The following is a 23,077-nucleotide window of genomic DNA, read 5'->3' on the forward strand; positions in this document are numbered from 1 at the left end:
AATCCCTTAGCTGCAACGCATGCAAAGTAATTTTTGTTTGGTTTCATTCAGGACCAGAAAAAGATTTAAATATTTTAATACTGAGAGAAAACAGTGTATTGAGAGAGACTTAAGCTTGGAGACCAGATTTATAAATTGTTCAGTATATAATTGGCATTTTCACGTGCTTTTGTTCCTTGTTTGTTTTTGTTTATCAATAATTATCACTACACTCTTACTCTCCTCCTAATTTCTCCCTGACATGCTACGTTACACGTCATTCTGATGCATTTACAGAGATATTAACTCTACTATTACAAACCCATATGGAATATATATATATATATATATATATATATATATATATAAATGTATGTGTGCGACTGCCCCTGAAAACTTCACTGGTTTTCTTTATGGGGTCCGGCATTGCACAACTTCTATCCCTACCTCTCTCTGCATTTTCAAATTTTAAATTATTTTTATTTTATTTGAGACACTGTATTAGTCAAGTTGAGAAACTATTATTGGTGCATGCAAAATGTTTATAAAATAAAAGAATTAATTTAGGATTGATAATAATTTTATTTATATATTAAACTGATAAATAATTAATATATATTAATTTAAATAATAAAATATATGTTTTATAAAATACTCATAATATATATATTTTCTAAATTTATTATGATGTATCTATTCAATTTAAATAAATATTTTATTCGTGCATGCAATATATTTTATTTTCATCTAATAGTCTTGAATATCTATTCCATTCGAACCAATATTCTGTAAAAGAATACAATTGCCGTAGACTTTCTCTGTTATCAATAAAAACTCGATGTCATATATGTAAAGCCATGCTCGGTCCTGTTACACCATGTCTACAGGGAATCTAATTTCTGTGCAGATTGGCTATGCTGTTTCCCTTCCTATTGGCTGTCATCGTTAAGTGCTCCTCCTGCTGGTTTTCAGTTGTGGCTTGATGAGTGGTGTGTGTTGTTTATCACCCTCTGCGTCTGTAGTCTTTTGGCTGTTGCCATCTTTGTTATAAAAAAGAAGAATAAGAGATTTTTCTCTTTTATTATTCATCCAAAATCATTCATTTCAACACTTGCAGAGGAAAAAAAAAACCTGATGTGATGTTTTGAATAATCCTTGGCAACAGCACCACAGTATTCCAAAACAATTAATAATACTACGTATTAAAATATTTGTATCAAATAAAAAATTAACATAAGTAATTTTATAACTTAACTAAAATTAGAATTAGATATAATTTAAAGAATTATGAATTCATAAATCAAATGATTTGTAATTATTTAAAAGTCAAACCAATAATAATTAAATTTTATCTATAGATTAAATAAAATTAATAAAAATTATGATTTTCTAATCATGCTCTCTTTTTATGTGATGTGATATTAATATAATGTAAAATTTCAATGGTAAAATTAACTTTTAAGTGATTTATAATTACATTAACTACTGAATACTCATAAAATATCATATGAATTTATTTTAAGAAATTATCTTACCTTTTCAACTTTTCATGAATTTTTATAATAAATTTATAAAGTATTTATTGTAATTACTTATGATACACCTGGAAAATATGGTCAATAAAAAACATTGTCTTGGTAAAAAAGAAAAAAACTAGAGCATTTTTAAGAAAAACAATTCACTGTTTAAAAATTACAAAGTCATTATCTAAATTTTTATAAACATAAAAATAAAAATTAAGTAAAATCGATTAAATATATGTTTGTTTATGAAATATATATATATATCATTTCTCATCCATCATAAGCCGTGGTTACTGGTGGATATTAATAGACAATATTTTAAAAAAAAAAACTTATTTTGCTATTTCAATGTGATTTTTTCTAAAAAAATTATCTTTAAATTAAAAATAAAAGTGCTGATGCTTTTAAATATTTTAATGTTCTTTTACTAAAGAAATTAGAATTTTTAAGAATATCAAACATCAAAATTAACTTTCCCTCTATATTTCATATACAATGATAAAAAAATAAAAAAGTTATCTTTAAGAATATATTTTCTTTTTATTTCACAAACAAATGAATTCTGAGAAACAGGGCAGAGTAGGTGTGTGGGGACTGTTATGAGAATAATTATTAAGAAACAAAAGGAAAAAGAAAGAAAGAGAGTACGAAATGATGATGATGAAGAAGAAAAAGAAATGTAAGATTGAAATTCCCAAGAGGAGAGTACAAGTGAGATGGTACGGTCAAAGTAGAGGAATGTGGAGGAGGAGAGTGAAAGCATGGGTGTGAATGTAGGTGAAAAAAACTGACAAAATGAGGAACATATATGTAGAATAGGAGGAGGAGGAGGAGGAGGAGGAGGAGGAGGAATGCCCTTCTGACCTGACCTTTCTGGGAGTTGCTTCTCTTTGAAAAGCGAGCCGGAACTGGTCCCCATTAGATGTCCGGACGGCACACTTTATATATATTTGCTAGCTGTATACGTTTTTTCTTACTTGGTTTCAACTTCAAGTTCAACTAGTCCCTCGCCTGCTTGCCTGCCTGCCTGCCTTTTGTTTTCTTGTGTGGAATGCTTTTAATAGTTGTGCTCATCATTTATGACAACAAACAGCCAGATATATACATATAACAATGGTGTTATTCTCAACAATATATATATGTGTATATATATACAAATTATAGTGTTAGGACTGAACCATCGATACTCGCCAAAATCTACCCAATTTAACTGTATTCAAAGAAATAAAAATATGGAACAAAAAACTTAATATATATACTACAATTTTTAACTGTATTCAAAGAAATAAAAATATAAAACAAAATTTGATGTATATACTACAATTAATGGGAGAGTGTCACACATGTATGGATTTTTTATAATTTGGTATTGAATGATTGACACACTTTTAGCATCTAAAACTGAAAAATATGTACCAATCATTTATTAGTTTGATATGTATGTGAAGACATACCACCGAGTCTAAATTTTTTTCTAAAAAACATTTAAAAGTACATAATTAAAAATACTTATATGGTGCACTAGGTTTATAGATAAATATAATATTTTTAATTATTATATTACCTGTTAAATTAGTCATGCATTTTTTAGAAAAAAAGAATGTTTACCACCTTAACTTGTATTAAGGGATCAAATGGAACCAAATTTAACCTTTGTTATAAATAAGTCCACAACTCTTATTTAAAGGTTAAATTACTCCAACTTTGAGGTGGAAATAGCCGGTGTAGGACATGCTCGAAAAAAAATATTAAAAAGCTATCTCTAATCATGTATGTGTTTGATTATTTTTTATATTAGAAATAAAAATATTAAAGTATCCTTAACAAGAACTATAACACTATTGTCCTCCCATCATACAATACCGTCTTTGTTGCTACATACAACCACACCAACTTTTTCAATAATTAAAGCAATTATAATCATAATATATAAATAAAAATATATAATCATCAATTTCATTATAAAAATATTCATCATAGGTATTGACCGATTGTTAGAAATAATAAAATCCAAAGATCTTTATTTAAATCCCGTCTATTAATCAGTTTTTTAGAAAATCTTTTTCTGATAATTGAACTCCAACCATATAAAAAAAATCAATAGATAAACTATGAATAAGATCGGAAGCTATAAACTCGTTTAATACTATGTATACAAGATGGATATAAGTTGAATTTATATGTTTTGAATTCGTTTATTACTATGTGTGCAAGATATGGAAGCTATGAACTTTGCTTGACAAGTGTTTGATAAAATATTTGAGAGAAATGGTGTTTGTTAGAATTGTAGTGAAACACAAACTAGGGTTTTTTTTTTTCAATGTTTTGGTTATTAATTTAAAGTTTCTTATATATTTTTTATTTTATGAATATAACAATATTAATTTATAATACAAAATTCCCTAACAATAGTGTAACATATTTTTCAACACGCGTGTGAGCAACGCACATAACTTCCATCTGTTAAGAGATTAAAAGTAATAACTCATGAAGTTGGGAAGGCTAATTGAACCAAAATAAAATTTAAGGGCAAATTACAAAAATATGACAAATTCAGAAGCCCAATTATATATTTAGCCTTTAAGTTACAACTGATGTATAATCAGCACACGCTTGATGCGCATGGATATAATCTGTATAAAATGTAGATTCTATACACAACATCTACCTTGAGGCAAGAATTTTCAAAAAAAATAAATTAAAATTCTAGTCTTCATTTTCCTTACAATTTTCATTTTATTAAGTTGCAAATAAGGATGCTAATTGTAATCGACCGGCACATGCACAAAAGTAGATATAGCAAATCAAGCCATGTTTCAAATATAGCGCTGAGATTCTCTAGGGCTGAACCATGGGATGGCCATGGTTCAGAAACCGTCAGTTTACGGTTCAGTAAAAATTGAAATCGGGTTGGAACTGTCCCTTGAATGGTTCAGAATTGGTTTGAAACTAGCCAGTTTTTTGGTGTCAATTTAAACATACTATTTTTTTTATTTTAGGAAATAATTAAGAAAAGAAAAACTTAAACTTAATTTTTTTACCAAAAATTAAAATGCCTACGATCCTTTAAGGATCTAGAGGAGTCATATCCTACCTTTATAATTTGTTTAATATTAATATTAATATTTTATTCTTTTTCATTTTTATTCATCAAAGATCTTTAATATTATATATGTTATTATGATTATTATTATATGTATTATTATTAATATTTAAAAGAAGTTAATCATAATTGAAATAAATAATAAATTAAATTATAATATAATAAATATTTTTACTATTTATTGTTATTAAACTTTTTTAAGAAAATGAGCGGTTTGGGATTGGAACTGCCGATTCTGATTCCAATAAATGTTGAATCGGGAAAGACTTTACAATTTTGGAAAGCAGATTGACGATCTTGGGTGGTTCTTTGCTATAAAAAGTGTTGCCCTTCTCCCTTCCAGTTTCGATTCTGCATTTGAGTCGATTATAGTTTTGATTGATCCAGTTGCAGTTCGATTCTGAAACGACCCGTGCCCAAATCTAGAGATTCCTTCGATAACATTAATCAAGGACTGATCTATAAAATATTGCTTTGGGATGCCATGATTGGTTTTTGATAAAATTTCTATTGTATTTGTATAGTGAGTATTTCAAAAATAGAGATGTTTCACATTATTTAAATAAGGCAAACCATCTTATCTACCATGATCTTTGACTATTTTTATAAACATACGCTCACGTATAAATTTTAGCATTTTGGTCCATTACCTCTGCGTTGTTTGTCAAATCTACCTAAGTTCATCTAGGTACGTGTTTTTGATGATGTGGATAAAAATGTGTCTATTTTTGCCAATATGGAATCCAACCATGACTAAAACTATCCCATCTATCTTGACCTTTGGTCATTTTCGTAAATATACTCTTATAAAAAAGGTAGAAACAACATTATTCTTCTTTTTATATAATGATTTTAGAGAAAGAAAGCAAAAAGGATGTTTGTGTTTATAGAGAAAGAAAGGGAAGGAAGAGGAATATCAAATGGCGTCGAAAGTTGTTGTTCCTTATCAACAACTTAGAGACATAATAAACATACATGTAATTTTGATGTCTTGATGTTTTATTTTTTTTTTAATTTTTTTTACGGTTGTTTATTTTTCTTGAGTTTCGCTGATCTTATAGTAATTGTTTCTTTCTTGGATTTTTTAGTTGTTTGATTGGTTTACAATAATGTGAAGTCTATTGTTCTTGTTTTTACTTTTTTGTGATATATATTAATTTTGGATACTTATTGCTTATTGATTTTGTTTGGATCATATAAATTTTTTTGTTGAATTTGTATTTTACTCTATAGTTTTTCTTTCTCTATAAATACAAACCTCTCTTTACTTTCTCTCTCTAAAATATATTTCTCTATAAGTACACCGCTCGATCTAAAAGATTTTGATAAAGAGGAAAATAATAAAAGATAGAAACAATGTCATTTTTACTTTTTTTTTTCTTTTTCTTTAATTCTTTTATATTTGATTAGTAAAAAACGTTGGTGAGGGTATAAATTTGTAAAAATAGAAAAAATCAAGATAGATGGAATAGTTTTGGTCTGAAGTAGATTCTATTCTTGCAAATAATAGAATAAGTTTGTATGTCACATCATTAAAGGCACATGCCTAAATGAGCTTGGATAGATTTAGTAAAGGGAAAAACGATCCCAGATACCCCGATCTTTAACCATTTTCTCAAATCTACCCTCACCTTTAAAACGCATCAATTTGGTCCATCATGTTTGTATCTTGTATCATTCCTACCCACCCGTGTTTTGGCGTGTGCCACTAATGACATGGAGTCCACATGTTGCTCTGGTTTGTCTACGTGGTTGCTCTGCTTTGTCTACGTGGCTGAGGACATAGAAGTGCCTCAAAACTCATCGTTTTGTCCCTGTTATTTCCCTAATTTTTCCCCCAATTCTATCCCCAATTCTAATTTCTAGGGTTTCAAATTTTTATCCATTTCATCCACACATATAGCCTCATTTCGCTCTATTATCTTTGTCCCTTCTTCTGTGGTCCATTATTATTGATGCTCGTGCCTGTGGTCCCCCGCAAGATGGCTCCTTCCAGAAAAAGACAACGAAAGTATGTATTTGTTAATACATTGAATGGGTAAAGCAATGCAAGTGGTGGGGAATCTTATTGTCGTGGGTATGAGTTTTGTACGGAAAATACATTTGTTATTACTACAACCTTTGAGCACTTGCATTTGCATTTGCATTTTTTATTACTACATGCATTTGCATTTATTATTACTAGAAAGTGGCATTTGCATTGCTGCATTACTAATATAATTGATGTGTGTATATTTCTGCAGTATTCCTATTGAATTTCATCATGGTGGGACACTAATTAGTAATCCTATAGTCAACTATGTTGGTGGGTGTTCTGTAAATCTTAGTGGCATTTCTAGTTTCACTATGGATGATATTGGGGAGATAGTGAAAATATTAGGATATACACATTTCTTAAGTGTTGCCTATGAACCCCCTAGGAGATGGAACCCTATAGGGAAGGAACTAGGCTTAGTTTTTGTTGAGACTGAGGAAGAGTGTAAAAAGATATTTGCAGAAGGTTTAGAGTATGGCTTTTTAAAAGTTTATGCTGAAGCTGTAACAATTATTCCAAATTGTGGGTAAATTATAACTGAAAATGAGAATCAACATCATAATGACAATGCAGATGAACCATTGACTGTAATTGGATTTGAAAATGCAAATCAAAATGAAACTGAACCTGAAAGTGTTAAATAAAGGAGAAAATCAAGTAGAACCTGAATGTATGAACAATGTTGATGATTATGTTGGATCTAGTGAGGATGAAGATTATACCCCTGAAAATGATGAATGTGATGATGAGGATAGCCTATCTTCTGATGTTTCTGACTCAGATGTGGATGAGGAATATGTGACTGCAAAACAAAATCTGAAGGACTTTAGCAAGACTGTAGTTGATAATGGATTTAATTTAGGATTGGATAGGGACCAAGGTAGAGATGACACTGGGTTTGCGGGGGCTAGTAGCAATACTAGAGTGGATGGCAATGTGAGTGATGGTAGTGAGTGCCATTCTGAGTACCCTGACAGTGATGCTGAGGTTGATACTCTTGTTTCAAGTGATGAGTATGACTGTGGTTTTAGAAAAAAAAAGAGGGAGAAAAAAATAATTTACAATCCTAAGTGTAATCATCAAGAGGTAAAGTTTGTAGCAGGAATGAAAGATGCCAAGAAGACCTAAGGTGAACAAAAAGAAAGCTGTTGATGAAAAAGAAATGGATCCAAACAAATTAAGTAGAAATAGAATAAGGATGCAGTGTAGAATTTGCTATGCATATGGAAACAATAAAAAAGGGTGTCCAAGAAAGGATAATCCACCTGCATCTAAAGATATTATGGACAATCAGGTATAATTTTTTTGTTAGAGCTGTCACATTACAAATTAAGTAGTATGTTCATTCATGAATTTTCTACTTGTAACAGAGAAGTAGAAGGAGAAGTAGATGCCCACCAGCTCCTACAAGTAATGTTACCAATATTGATGTACCACATCAGACTACAGTTGAAGATGTAGAAGCTGGTCCTTCACAATCCAAACCACCATATGATAAGATAATAATTGCCAAAGAAAGAATTCAGGTATTGTTCATAACTTAGTTCTATGTGAATTATACTTAGTAATCCTATGAGTTGTGTGTTGTTGTATTGCAGACTAAAAAAAGATATTGCCTGCACATATCCACAGAGACTGGTAATATGTATTTAAGAGTACGTACTCAACATGTCAGATGTGAATCTCTAATTTTGTGTGTTTTCATATGTTTCATGTTCTAAATATAAAATGTCATAATGCAGATGCCAGGGGAAAGGAATGTGAGGACTGTTAGTGGTTATACAGAAACAGCAACAGTAGCAAGGCAATCCAGAAAGAGGTCTGACACCTAAAGATCAACTACATCTACAAAGAAACAAAGATCAACTATAGCTACTCATGTACAAAGTGTGAAAGTTTGTAGCCAAACTTCAACAGCTACAAAGGCAAAAGAGAAGGTGGTAGCTAGTTCCAAAGGCAAAGAGAAGATGGTAGCTAGTTCGAAAGGCAAACAAAAGTTGGTACCTACAAAGACAAAGACTAGTAAGAATACAGATTTAGTGATTCAAGAAGGGCAACATGTTTTGCCAAAGCCAATGCAAAAGTTTAAAAAGTTGCCTTAGAGAAGTTGCAGTACTGTGTTTTTGTTAGAGCTTATAAAGTTGCATGGAACAAAACTGTCATTTGGACCATATCAATTAGTTTGCCTTCATATGTATTGTTTTATGTGTTTGTCTTTTCCAAGACATATGTTTAATGTACCTCATGATTTATGTAAGGATTCTATATTATAGTAATGTTAAAAGGCTATTTAATGCCTATTTTATCTGTCCAAATGTGAATCTGTCATATTAACTATAGGTTCATTTTACTTCATTAAAGCCAAAAGGAATACATGCAAAATATCTTAACAGAAAAATAAGAGCTTCATTGCATAATCAATTATAAAAGTTGGTAATTCAATTCACCATTGATTAAGATTCAATCCACCTATCTACTACAAAATAAAATCATACACCTTGCTACATCAACCATAAAGCTTGTCTGGCAGTGCAACTCCTGTCTGGCAGAAACAGGCACAAAATTTGATTGGAGAGTAACAAACGTTCATTACAATGTTCAACCATACCATAGATATCAAAACCTTTTCAATCATTCATTAAACTTCCCTTCATCAAACTTCCCTTAATCGAACTTGGAAAGTAACTTCACTTAATCATTCATTACAATATTCAACCATACCACATAAACTGAAATTGGAAAGTAACAAACGTTCTTTCATATTTTCTACAATTGTGTAACAGCATAGCTCCGCCCCAATCGTAAAACTTCTTCTCGTCATTGTAAGAGCATAGCTCCACTCCAATCGTCAAACTTCTTCTCGTCAGTGTAAGAGTTTAGCTTCGCCCCAATCCTCAAACTTCTTCTTATTCACCCAATCGTCATGATAAGAGCATAGCTCCGCCCCTAAATGGCCAAATTAAAACGAAAGCATCATTTTCCTTAGACAAGCTAAAGAAATGGATTATAGAAGTTATTAGTTATATTGTAATTAGAAATCCTAGAAATTAGAATTGAAAAAAAAAATTGGAGAAAAAATTGGGGAAGGAATAGGGACGAAACAGTAAGTTTTGAGGCACTTCTATGTCCTCAGCCACGTAGACAAAGCAGAGCAACCACGTAGACAAACCAGAGCAACATGTGGACGCCATGTCATTAGTGGCACACGCCAAAACACGGGTGGATAGGAATGATACAAGACGCAAACATGATGAACCAAATTGATACGTTTTAAATGTGAGGGTAAATTTGAGAAAATGGTTAAAGATCAGGGTATCTGAGATCGTTTTTCCTTAGTAAAAAAGCAAAGATAATAGACCAAAATTCTAAATTTTGAAGGTGATGGTATATTATCAAAGATGGTCAAATGTCAGGTAGATTGAATGGTTTTGCCTTTAAATAAAACTTTTCTAGTGTTTTATAAATAAGTATTCTTTATATAGGTTGTAAAGAGAGAACATGAAGTGTTTATATAGGTTGTAAAGAGCTAAGATGGAGTGTTAGTTTGCTTATATAAGTTCAATTTTTATATAAAATCATGAATTGCTCCTTGCTTCTTATGTAAAGTAGGAAGATCGAAATAGGCATTTTTATTTTTATAATATATCAACCCTTAGATTTAGAAATATATTGCTTTTCTATACTCTTTGTAGTGTTATCAAATGTTTATGTTATTAGATATTGAAATTGAATTGATTTGATTAAGCTGGGAGTCAGATAAAAATAAGTGAGGGTAGAGCCCAACTGATAGAATTTGATTTGAATCCAACCAATACTAAAATGACTAGAACTAATCACTTGGTTTGTTGGACCTTTACCCTTATAAATTAAATCCTTTTTAGTTTATTTCATTAATTTTACTCAATAAGTTCAATCTCATTTATACTATAGAAAATTAAGTTTAGGCGATGCATTTTTCACCCAAAATGATTAAGAAGAATTCTTACATAAATTTAGTGTATTTATCATAATTAATAGGAGAGCAATACATATATAAGTGTTTTATATTTTGATATTTGATCACTGATACATATTTTATTATTTAAAATTAGGAAATAAAAATTCCTCCATTTCATACTAACTGTCTCTTTTTTAAATAAAAAAATTTTAAATTATTTGTCACTTTTATATATTTAATGCAATATTAATTTCTTTATTTTATTATTGTATTGAAATATGTATAATAAATTTTATAGTATTTATAGAAAGATAATTTAGTTTAGTTTAGTTAATTTTTTTTTTTTTATATTTAAACTTATTAAATAACTCTTCATAGGTATTAATCGCCATTACAGTAACCTAGTCATTGATGAAATCAATAAAATGTTCCCTAAAATAAGTTTATATTAAGTTTATTAGGATGCATTCTAATAGCCACATAAAAACTCATACAAACATCCGAAAACCATAAATTAGTGCTATAATGAATTATAGAAAGATATAGTTTTTTTTTTTTTATTTAGAAAAGACCGTTCAAATATCTAATACAACAGAAAATATTTAATGTTATTATTCATATCTACTAATATAAATTTTTAATGTTGTTATTGACTTTCAATATAAACGCTTTGTATATCCATCTGTCCTCTCCTCCTGAGTAAAAGTGACCGTCATATGAGCCAAAGTCTGTTTGTATTAAATTTGTTTTAATATTATTCTAAATTTATTTTTTATACGAACATATCGTAAAATTAATTTTAAAGAAGCAAATTTATAGTAAAAATCTATTATTATATTAAAACAAATTTTTTTTAGATAAATTAAGTATCGATTTTTGACTTATTTATTACTATTAATTATTTATAATTAAAAATTAATTAATACAAATAGAATAATTAATAAATAATTTCACATATCACTATAAAATTAATTTTATCTAAAAATAACATCATACATTAAATCTATTTAAAAATCTACGGCTAAGAGTTTGTGCATTAAAGTTAGAACAATTTTTATAGGTAATACATGCTGAGAGATAAAAGTGAAGACCAACTACTTTTGCATGTAAAAAGTAATTAAGTTTTTGTCGTGCAAAGATTGATTAACATATCTTTTTGTCTCCTTTAGACGGTTCATGAATAGAAGGTAATCAAACATGAATAAAAATGTATAAAATGAGAATTGATTTTAATTGTATTTGACTATTAAATTTTTTAAGAAATAAAGAGAATAGAACGAGAATATATTTTTTATTTTTTTAAGAAAAATTGAAATTAATTATATTTTAATTTAAGATGTTAAAAATTCCAAGGCATGAAAAATTACTCTTTCTATCAATATTATTGTAATAAATAAATTTAAAATTTAATTAATTGTCCTATTTTTTTTCTAGTAATTATTTTATATAACCAAAGACTAAATATTTTCTGTTCATTCATTTCAACTAATTTTAAAACACATTTTATTTTATTTAACTAGTATTGCCATGCATAGTTAGAGGAAATTGAAGCTTGTTAACATATATATATATTCGTTCAGTCACATATAGATAATTCTTCACCTCATGAAGGCTTTTGAAAGTCTTTAGCAGCTATTTTATCATGGCAAAATCAGTTCATCATTTATTCCTTGCATACGTATAGGCAACAAAAAGATTCATTGACATGGTAAATAAATAAATAAAAATGAAAATCAATTTCTTGCCCATTATAGTATAATCAAATCGGTAAAAGGTGCACTAGGCTTATCTACCACAAAGGCAATCAGTTTTTATTAATAATAAAAAGAAAAAAAATGTGTATAGAAAAAAAATAATGCTCTTAGTGAAGACGGAAGGAAAAATAATAATAATAATAATAATAAAATATCTTTAAAAACCCCTCTCTTTAAATTTAAGAAAAAAATGTAACTTTTAAAACATTTAAAAAAAATAGAATTTATTAAAGAGCCTTTAAACATTCCATATGTATCTTTTATATATATCAAATTCCTTAATATAAAAATTATATCACTTATTTTTCAAATATAAAGTAAAGCTTTATTTTCTATTTTAAATTTAATACATATATTATAAATTTTGATATATTTTATTAATTAATATTTTTGATATTTTTAATATCTAAAATTAAAGATAAAAAATTAAAATTTATATTTAAGTATTTTTTAATTATAATTTTTATTACAAAAATTATGCACTTTAAATTAAAAAATTAGTATGAAAAATTTATTTTTATTTTTGATATATAATAGAGAAATGTAATGTAAGACTTTGTGAAATATTCTTAACTAATAGAGAAGTTCCATTTCAGAGAAAAAAAAAAAAAAAATAAAGAGGAGAATGTAGTGGTGAACTATTTGTAAGTAATTATATCTCAAAATATGATTCACAAATCAAAGGGCACTCCACGCGAAGGCACAACACAAAACTGGAGCCCATTCAAACACTTACCAATACTTCTAACTAGAAGCAAGCAAACCCATTAACCGTATAATAGCTGCTGCCTATGTAAAATAGTTTCCACACTAATTATCTAATTAGCCCACACCCTAATAAAAATAATTTAAAACTCCGTAACAAAAGCAACATGGATCACTTCCTTAGTAAAGCCACAGCACGCAGAGGATGCTTCATCTCACAAGACAGTTTCAACACCTCTCCAAGCTTAACTGGGTTGCCCACATCCTGAACCCACTTGAATTGGTGCACCAGCTTAGCCACCCAAAGGCTCACGGTCACTAGCCCTAGGTTCTTTCCGGGGCATACTCTCCGTCCAGCGCCAAAAGGTGCAAGCCTAAGATCACCTCCCCTGACGTCCACGTCAGCATCTATGAATCTTTCTGGCCTGAATTCCAAGGGATCCTCCCACACCTGTTTGTCATGAGTGATTGCCCACATGTTGATCATTGCGGTAGTATTGCTTGGGATGACCATTCCGTTGCTGAGCTGGACATCTGACGTGGATAACCTGGCCCATGAAAGGAGTGGGCCAGGTGGGTGGACCCTTAAAGTTTCTTTCACTACTGCTTGTAAATAAGGCAACTTTGCCACTTCTGCGTCTGTCAAGCTCCCATCTTTTGCTGCTGTGTCTACATCTTTTTGTAGTTTTTCTTGAATTGCAGGATGTAATACCAACTCTGCCATGATCCACTCTGTTAACAGTGCTGTTGTATCAGTCCCTCTGAATATCATTTCCTGAGAAACCCAAACCAAATTAGCAAGAAATATGAAAAAGTAAAAAGCCAAATAGAAACTAGTGATAAATACATAAATACACAAATACACACCCATAAGACAGCAACCATGTCTTCTTCTTGGAGTTTTTCTTCACCATCTAGAGAGAGCAAGACATCAACAAAATCACTACTATCACTTTCTTTTCTTGATTCACTGAGTCTATGCTCTTCAATAATACATCTAACGAGTTTCTTAACTCGAGGAACGAGTTTCAAGCAACGTTCATTTATACGTAACGGGTCATAAAAGTAACTGAGCCATGGCAAATAATCACACCAGTTAAAAGCACCCAATAGTTCAAACCCTTCTCTAACCATGTTTCTCAACTCCTCAAGCTCTTCGCTATCGTGCGCAAGGTCGTATCTTTTGCCGAACACACTACCCATAATGTTGTTTAAGGAAGCAAATTGAAGGTGTTTCCTTAACGAGACAAAACCGTTGTGCGCCTGCTCGTTAGCTATAGTACGAAACATGGCTGCGCATTCTAGCTGACGGAGATGTTCATGAGCTGAAATACGCCGGGGTGCAAATAGATGAGAGGAAGCAATTTTTCTTAGTAGCCGCCAGTAAGTACCATTAGGAGCGAACCCAATAGCTCGGCTGAACATGAGGCTTTTAGCCGACTCTTTAATCGGACGGTCAGCAAAGTGAGGAGAAGTCAAGATTTCACGAGCAGTGTGCGGATCAGATGACACAACAACAGGAGTAGAACCGAGGCTAAAAGCCATGAGTTGAGAGTTGGCTCGTTTCCAAGCCATGGAGGCTAAAGAACGATGAGCTAAGCCACGGCTTAAAGTAAAGAGACTACCGAAGAAAGGTAAGCCTTTAGGACCTGGAATAGGAACATGGCCTTTCTGGTTTCTACCATATCTCCATGCAATACCGCCAGCAGCAAAAACCCAAGTGAGAAGGGAAAGCGAAAGAAACCCTAGAAAGAGAGTTAGAAAGATGTACCCATCTAACAGATTTCTGGACCCAAGAAATGCTGGAAGTGTAAACACCCACCAGCTAGTGTCCTTGGCAACCAAACCAGCACCCAAGTGTTCCATTTGTTAAAAATGACAAGCAAGATCCAAGAAAATAAAGAGAGAACAAGAGAAAAGAGAGACCTTTTGATCGACACTTGAAAGGAAAGAGTAACTCAGGGAGAATATATATATATAGAGGAGATTCTTTAATACATTTAGGACACACACGTAGAGAGAGAGAGAGAGAGAGAGAGATATTTGACAGGACACAAGGATTTTTGTTTGTATGCCTTTTATTTGTTTCTGAAGAAGAAAAAAACAAAAAGGAAGGGGGATGGATTCACGTGGAGAGAAGGAAACAGAAAGGAGGTGGTGGGATTGCATGGATTGTGAAGTGAATGGGGAGGGGGAGGGGGAGGGGGAGGGAGAGGGTGCGTTATTAAGGACCTAGAATACAACAACAGCAATAACAATAATAATACTAATTATTATAATAAAGGCATTGAATGTGAGACGGTAGAATTGGAGGCTAAGAACGGCGGGGGAAAATGAAAGGAGATATGATGTGGAACGCTCGGGGGAAGGGAAACGCTTGGTGTGTTGTCTAAGTAACGCATTGGGAGCTGTGAAGCTTTTGAATTTATTGTGACAGACAGGGATTGTGTATGAGTGAGAGACACTGTAGATTTTGGTTCCGTTCCTGGAACAACGCAAACACCTTGTCAATTCTTTTTTCTTTTTTCTCTTTCTTCCTATTTTCGTTTATAATAGATCAGATTGTAGGTATATAATTTGGAAAAGTAATTATTAAATTTATTATTTTTAGAAATAATAATCAACTTTGTTTTATCAAGATTATTATCAAATAAAAAAAAAGTTTAATTTCTATCAAGATGTCAGAGACTTCTTTTTTTGTATGGATTCATTTATTATTTATTTTGTTATTTATTGTAAGAATTTAGTTTTAATTTTTTTAAATGGAAATTAATTAAAAAAAGAAAAGAAAAGGAAATCAATGTAATGACGGTGATCGAGTTGGTGGAAGCACACAAGAAAAGGAAAATCTGTGTGTGATATATATATTTATGGTGTGGATTTGTAGGACAAAAGAGAATGGGGGGCACCTGCTTCTCTATCAGATTCAGAACCACCTGCACTGCACTGCATGAACGATAAGAGGAAGAAATAAGCACGAAACTCCCTCATATATAAAGCTTGTTGGGTTCTTTTATTATTTTTTCTTTATTTGCAAGTTCAAAACATATATATATATATATAATTTGAACAAAAAACAGATAGAAAATCATTTTCATCAGAAATTGCTTATTTCTTAAACTTAATTAATGAATTGCCCGAAAATCGACATCAAGTTTCAATTTTAAGGGGCTCCCTTTATTTTCAGATTACAAAAAAGAAAAAATAAATTTAGAATTCTTACAAATTCTAAAATTTGTATTTGATCTAGTTCTAGCGAATTCAAAAAATAAAACATTTAAAAATAATTCTCTTGGAATAAAAGAAATAAATAAACAAGTTCCTCATTGGTCATATAAATTAATTGACGATTTGGAACAACAAGAGGGAGAAAATGAAGAAAACATGGCGAAAGATTATGAAATTCGTTCACGAAAAGCACCTAACAACGACCCCATAGGCTTTCGCTTTCGCGTCTCTCTAAAATTGCAGTCATGGTAAAATCTGGAGCACCTAATAACGTATCTTCACAGACCAAGAACTACGAGATCATCCACGCATTGAATTTCTGGTAGTAGCTCCATAATCAAAAAAGTGTTTGTGATTGTTCCAGAAGAAATGAAACAAATGATAGGGTAGAGCTAGGACAGTTATTGTATGGAGCTGAAGTAACTCATTCAGAACGTCTTTTAACGGATTACGTGGTACGATTGAATCGAATAAGCCCTTATGGAATAAGTAGTAGATCTGCTAGCTCCTTATCGCCGTGGAGGAAAAATCAGACTATTCGGGGGAGCTGGAGTAGGTAAAACAGTACTTATGGATCCGTTGGGGTGACGGGCTCGAACATGACATGTGTTCGACCACTTGAACTACAATCCCCAGGAAATGCAATACAAGAAAATTAAAATCATCAAAAAATATTTCACAGATATTAAAAAGAAGAAATGCACTTGTTACCCAACAACCCCTTAGAGGACAAACCCTTGAACAAAGCTCTTAAGTGGATTATGTATCCTATTCCAAATAAGAAAGATCTTTTACAAAAACTGCATTCTGCATTCATCTTTTCAAAGTTTGACATGAAATCAGGATTTTGGCAAATCCAGATTGATCCAAAAGATCAACAGAAAGTTAACTTCCTCTAGATTTTCTGATGATGGTTCTTCAACCTCGACCATAGATATTGGAAGGGTATCCAAAATTCCTTCTGTTATCTATGCCCCTTACAAAGAACCAATTCCATCCCAAACACAACCTAGATTTTCAACATTTTTAATCCATTTTCAAAGTTCTGCATTGTCTACATAGATGATGTTTTAATTTTTTCAAATTCCATTGAACAGCATTTTAAACACCTAGAAACGTTTTTCTATGTTGTTAAAAAAAATGGTTTAGTGGTTTCAAACTGAGAACTAGATAACAGAAGAGCTTCTCTCTCTAGAATTCTTTCTTCTCTCTTCTAAGTTCTGAGGGATGAAGAAGGAGGACTCCTCTATATATAGAGGTCTTGGAGCTTTGGATACTTGTTACGGGCTTTGGATGCTTTGCTTAGTAGAGTAGAAATGATTCCACTTGTCTTTGGAGTCTTGTGGAGATGCTTCACATGCTTTGGAGTCTTTTGATAATGCCAACCGTCTTTTGAGAAAGTTGTCGGCCATGCTTTGAAGGAATCTTTTGCTTTTTTGACTTTTCTTTTTCTTTTGTCTTTTGTCTTTTTCTTTTCTTTTCTTTTCTTTTTCTTTTTCTTTTTTCTTTTTCTTTTCTTTTTCTGGGCTTTAGTGTGGGCTTTTTGGTCCAACACAAATAACCTTGGGCTACCATTTCTGGTTTTCAACCCATGGGCTTTTAAAGAAGGAGATAATATTTATGAGACTTTGAGTATCCCATAACAATCGTCTCCCATTTGGATCATCCAAATCGAATGCAGTGATGTAACTGGAAGAGGATGATGATGAGGCTTTGGATTTGCCTTTAGAAGAAGGCCATCTCGGACAAACTGTTTTATAAGTTGTAGGAAATCTTCTTGGTTTGGGGTGACAAGCTTTGGAAGGAGAAAAGACTTACATGCCAAGAACGTTGTTTGTTCTTTAGGAGGAGGCAAGAAGCTATGTTTGGTCAAGAAGTTTTGAGCGGCTTTTAGGGACAGTTTGTCTTGGTGGTTGAATTTGTCCCACCATTTTACTTTGAATCGACGGATAAGTGTAATCTCACCATCCCGGAAGCAGTTGAAGTGAAAGTACCATACATACCCGGGTAAAAAGAAATTTGAGCAGAAAAGGAGAAGCGGGAAAAACGCTTTCCATGGAATTTGGTTTGTAATTTGCTTTGAAGAGGTTGAACATGGGTAAGACTTTGGGAATAAGAGTCTCAGGGGCATTACCGTAGTAATTCCACCACTGTTTAAACCAGTAAGGGATTTTGGAGGTTTGGATATTGGTGTCGAAGTAGAATAGCCAGGAGTGGCTTCTTCCTTCGTTTTGGATAAGAAAGGTATTGAACCAGGCTTGCTGGTAATCCCAATAGGAGAAAGAGGTGTTTAGATTTGAAGGGTAGGTTCTTTTTAGAAAAGTAGGGAAGGAACGAGGAGAGTGTAAATCCATACCCCAATCAGACGGGTGAAGGATTCTTTGGATTGTGCATGTTGAATATGTAGGGTCTTTATGGGCTTTGTCTTTTTTGAAATGCTTGAATTTGGTACGAACCAAGTAACCTCGAGGATTGACTGGTAATAAGCTCGAGGCTTTGAAATATTCCAGGGTTTAAAAAACTAACCTGGAGGGAAAATCTTTGAAACCAATTTTGAGGGGCTTTCTATGCAGAATCCTTCCTCAATGGTTAAAACATTTTGAAAAATAGGTTTTTCCAAATACTCATTTGATTTAAAACGTTTTGATTGCGTCAAAACAATCTCCTGAGAGTTTGGCTTTGAAAAACTATTTGAGTTTTGAGATAGGTTTGGAGGGAAAATCTCTATCTCGGTATTTTGAAAAGGGATAGATAGTATACCTTTACCCTTTGTAGAGGAAGAGGACGACTTTGGAGTCGCTTCTGGCTTTGGAATAATTTGCTTTGTAGATGGTTCAGACAGGGATTGAACCATTTGTCTTTTGTATTCTTCCACCCTTTGAATAAATTCAGGGTCTTGCTGAGCAAGCCATTTCTGAATTTGTTTGGCTTGATCGGCTTTGAAAGGATCCATTTGTTGTTGAACTGGATCTGGTTGATCAATTTCTTCTTGGATTATCTCAGTCCAAGTCTTGATGGACTTTGAAGTTGAAGGGAGAATTTCCTTCACTGGGCTTTGAATTTGGGCCGGTTTTGAACTAGCCGTGGACTTTTCTTCTTTGGACTTTGATTTTCTTGGCATTTTTCACTCCTGTTTTTGCAAGAACTCTCTAGTCAGAAAGTCAGGAATAGAATTTGATTCTCATCGAATAAATTCAATTTCAAAGTCAAAAACAGATAGAATTGCTTGCCAACGGGCGAAAATCTATTTTGAAGCAATATTTTGGACATCTTTTTGTAAAACTTCTTTTGCAGACTTGCAATCAATCCTTAAAAGAAATTTTTGATTTAAAAGATCGCTTTGAAATTTAGAAATACAGAGAACTATCGAAAGGATTTCCTTTTTGATAGTAGAGTAATTCTTTTAAGTATCGTTCCAGTGAGCAGAAGTAAACTGGACAATACATTCTTTGAAATTTTGAACTTGCTTTAGAATCCCACCATATCCTAACTCTGATGCATCTGTTTCTACAATCTTGAATGCAGAAGGATCAGCTAGATGCAGGCAAAGAATTTCTAAAACTTGTTTTTTAATACTTTGGACTATCTTGGTATCTTTGATCGGACGAAGGAGGAGGGTTTTTCCTTAGCCTATCATGCAGGGCTTTGCGAGAGACAGTTTAAATTAGGATAAAAATCCATGACATAATTTAAACTACCAAGAAATCTTTGAAGCTGAGTTTTTTTCAAAATTTTATCTGGAAACTTTTAAGTAAATGCAAGGGATCTCTCAATTGGAGTAATTGTACCCCGAGAGATGTAATGACCAAAAAATCTAATTTCGTTTGAAAAGAGATATCTTAGACTTTGAAACCACTAAACCATTTTTCTTAACAACATAGAAAAACGTTTCTAGGTGTTTAAAATGCCGCTCAATGGAATTTGAAAAATTAAAACATCATCTATGTAGACAATGCGAACTTTGAAAATGGATTAAAAATGTCATTCATGATTTTTGAAATTCGGAAGGGCATTCTTTAATCCAAAGGCATCACATTCCATTCATATTGACCGAATGGGACAGTAAATGCCGTTTTGTAACGATCTTTTAGATCAATCTGGATTTGCCAAAATCCTGATTTCATGTCAAACTTTGAAAAGATGAATGCAGAATGCAGTTTTTGTAAAAGATCTTTCTTATTTGGAATAGGATACCTAATCCACTTAAGAGCTTTGTTCAAGGGTTTGTAGTTGATCACTAGCCTAAGAGTTCCTCTTTCTATTTCGCTATTCTTATTGACATAGAAAGCTGCACAAGACCAAGGTGATCTAGACTTTGAAATTAAACCCTTAGACTCAAGATCTTTAATCTCTAATCTGCAATGGCTCTCTAAAGACTCATTCATCTGAATGGGTCTGGCTTTAGTAGGGATTTGCTTATCTGAAAAATCGTTTTCATATGACAAATCTACCATATGTTGCTTTCGATTCCAAAAAGCATTTGGAAGATCAGAACAGAGTTCATTCTCAATCTTCATTTGAAAATCAGAAATTTTTCTTTGAATAAAATCATTTTGCAGTTGATCAAGGATTCTCTTCAAACCCACATCTTGTTGAATATGAGAAAGATGGGTCTGTTTACCTTTGATCAAAGCATTGATTTCAAAATTGTAAATAGAATGTGCTTTGATAAGATTCAAATTTCTCTTTTTTGGTTTTTCTAGAAAAGGGAAAACAATCTTTGAATCTTTAGCTTTGAAAATGATTCGAGCAGTTGTCACTTTAAAGGGAGTTATCAAATTGATAAACGGAGTCCCTAAGATAACAGCTTGCTGAAGATCCTTTGTAAGAATAAAGACATTCTTTAAAGCAATATTGTTATTAAGAATTGCGGCTTCAGTTTTACCAGCAATCTTAATCTTTGAAGAATTGGCTGAAGTCAGCCTTTCTTTGGTTTCTTGATGAAACCTTCTAGGAACCGATTCATGATTGATACAATTGAGGTCTGCTCCTGTATCAAACAACGCGATGGTTTCTATCTGGAAATCACCAGGGAAAACAAGCTTTATTTGAATTAAATATTTTCTTGAAGTAATTTCCTTTAAAACATTGATAAAGTTTTCAGGAACATTTTCAGAAACTTCAAGGTTTTGAAAATCATTTTCCTCATCAGAATCAGAATCACTATTCTGTTTGACGATCAGGCTTTGAAGCAAAACAGAATCATTTTGTTGTTTTTCTTTCAACTCTTTGAGTTCTGTTTTGATGGATTTAATCTCCTTCTGGAGTTCTTGAACAGTAGGAAGAGGGTTTTTCAACTTCTTCCCTTTGTCCAAAATCATAGTAAGATCATAAGTATTCTTACTAGAAGAAGGAACCAGAGATTCAGTTTTTAAAATCTCTTTTAAAACCTGTTTTTGAATAAAAGGATCACTAATATGCTTTACAGCTTCAAGAAGAGCTTCTTGTTGCCTAGTGAGCATATTAATGTTATTTGAAGAGCTCTCTGAATCTGTCTCAGAACAATCAGTTGAGGTTTTGATTTCATCAATTTGAAATTCTTCCTCACTGTTTGAGAACTCTGATTCAGATGAATCAACTAGAAGAGCAGAAATTTTTTGTGAAACTTCTTCTTCTATTTGAAGCTCATGGAGTCTTTTTGAAAATTTACAATACTTTGAAGTATGGCCTTTCTTACCACATTTAAATCATGTAATTTTTGAAAAATCTTTTTTGGAATCTTTCTTTGGAAATTTTGAAAGAAATTTGGAAGAAGACGGTTTTTTATAGAAATTTTCCTTGCTTTTAGAAGGCTTTCTATATTTTGAAAATCGTTTCTTTTTGAAAGATTTTGAATAAGAATCAACTTTGCATTTCCCTTTGCGACTAGACACGGGCTCTATTGGGTTGTACTCAAACGTTGTGAAACTACCTAGTTCCCTGCCTAGTCTTTTCATCTCCCATTTGTTGTATTTGAAGCTTAAGGTCATGACAAATCTTTAAACCTTCTTTCTGGGTTAGGCTAACTAACTCACCATAAGTGTAGAAATCATAAGGGATTTGACCGTTATGGGCTTCTCTTATGGTATTCGTAACTCTTTCACCTAAAATCTTAGGTAAACCGGCTAAGAACTTTTCTTTCCAGAAAGGTTGGCTAGAATCTTCCCTAAGCATGACTCTGGTTAGGAAAATGTCTTTGTAACTTTGGAAGTTGCTAAGCTTCTTACAGGTAAGGTTGCTAAGGAGCTCGGCATTTTTGTCTTTGAGTAGAGAAGGGTCTCCTATGAAATGAAGGGAAATAGTGAGCCCCTAATCTTATTTTTAGCGTAAAAATACACTACAAAATATTTTTGCTTTATCTTAAGCGTTTAATTAGACGGGGCTTCTATTTGAAATAAACAACCGTTTTTCCTCAGCTAAGCTGACAAAGAAACTTAAGTGAGAGGAACCCAAAATAAATGATGTATCTGAAAGGAGTGTTAATACCCCTAAACTCCCAACTACCAATTGCAACCCTAAAAAAAAAACAGTCTTCAATTTGTTCTTCACTATTTTAATTCTAATTAAGAATGAAATTTTTAGTTGTAGTAAATATTTTAGTGAAATTGCTACTGGAAAAAGCTAAATTGAAAGCGATAAGAAAGATATGTCATATATACGTAATAACAAATTTATCAAAAAGCTATTGTTTTTTATTTTTGCTATTTAAAATGTATATATAATGTATATTATTTGGATAGATTCTTTGACCTTTTTTTTGAGTTTTTATTTTATGATATGCTGATAGAAGTATTTTTTTAATTTTTTTTTCCATTTATAGAATGGATGACATAA

At 31.8% G+C, this 23,077-nt stretch overlaps 1 protein-coding gene across 1 annotated transcript; it reads right to left on the bottom strand.

Annotated features, from left to right (window-relative positions):
- Positions 1–12,959: 12,959 nt before the first annotated feature.
- On the bottom strand, positions 12,960–15,193 carry LOC8268221 (cytochrome P450 78A7). The gene is made up of 2 exons (XM_002532222.3): positions 13,904–15,193; positions 12,960–13,811 (listed from the first exon to the last, which is right to left on the bottom strand). Exons 1-2 carry the CDS (start codon positions 14,900–14,902, stop codon positions 13,209–13,211), a joined length of 1,602 nt encoding a protein of 533 aa, XP_002532268.2. The 5' UTR covers positions 14,903–15,193; the 3' UTR covers positions 12,960–13,208.
- Between the last annotated feature and the right edge of the window lie 7,884 nt (positions 15,194–23,077).

This window comes from Ricinus communis, chromosome 7 (genome assembly GCF_019578655.1).
Source record: "Ricinus communis isolate WT05 ecotype wild-type chromosome 7, ASM1957865v1, whole genome shotgun sequence".
In the NCBI taxonomy this organism is placed as follows: domain Eukaryota; kingdom Viridiplantae; phylum Streptophyta; class Magnoliopsida; order Malpighiales; family Euphorbiaceae; genus Ricinus; species Ricinus communis.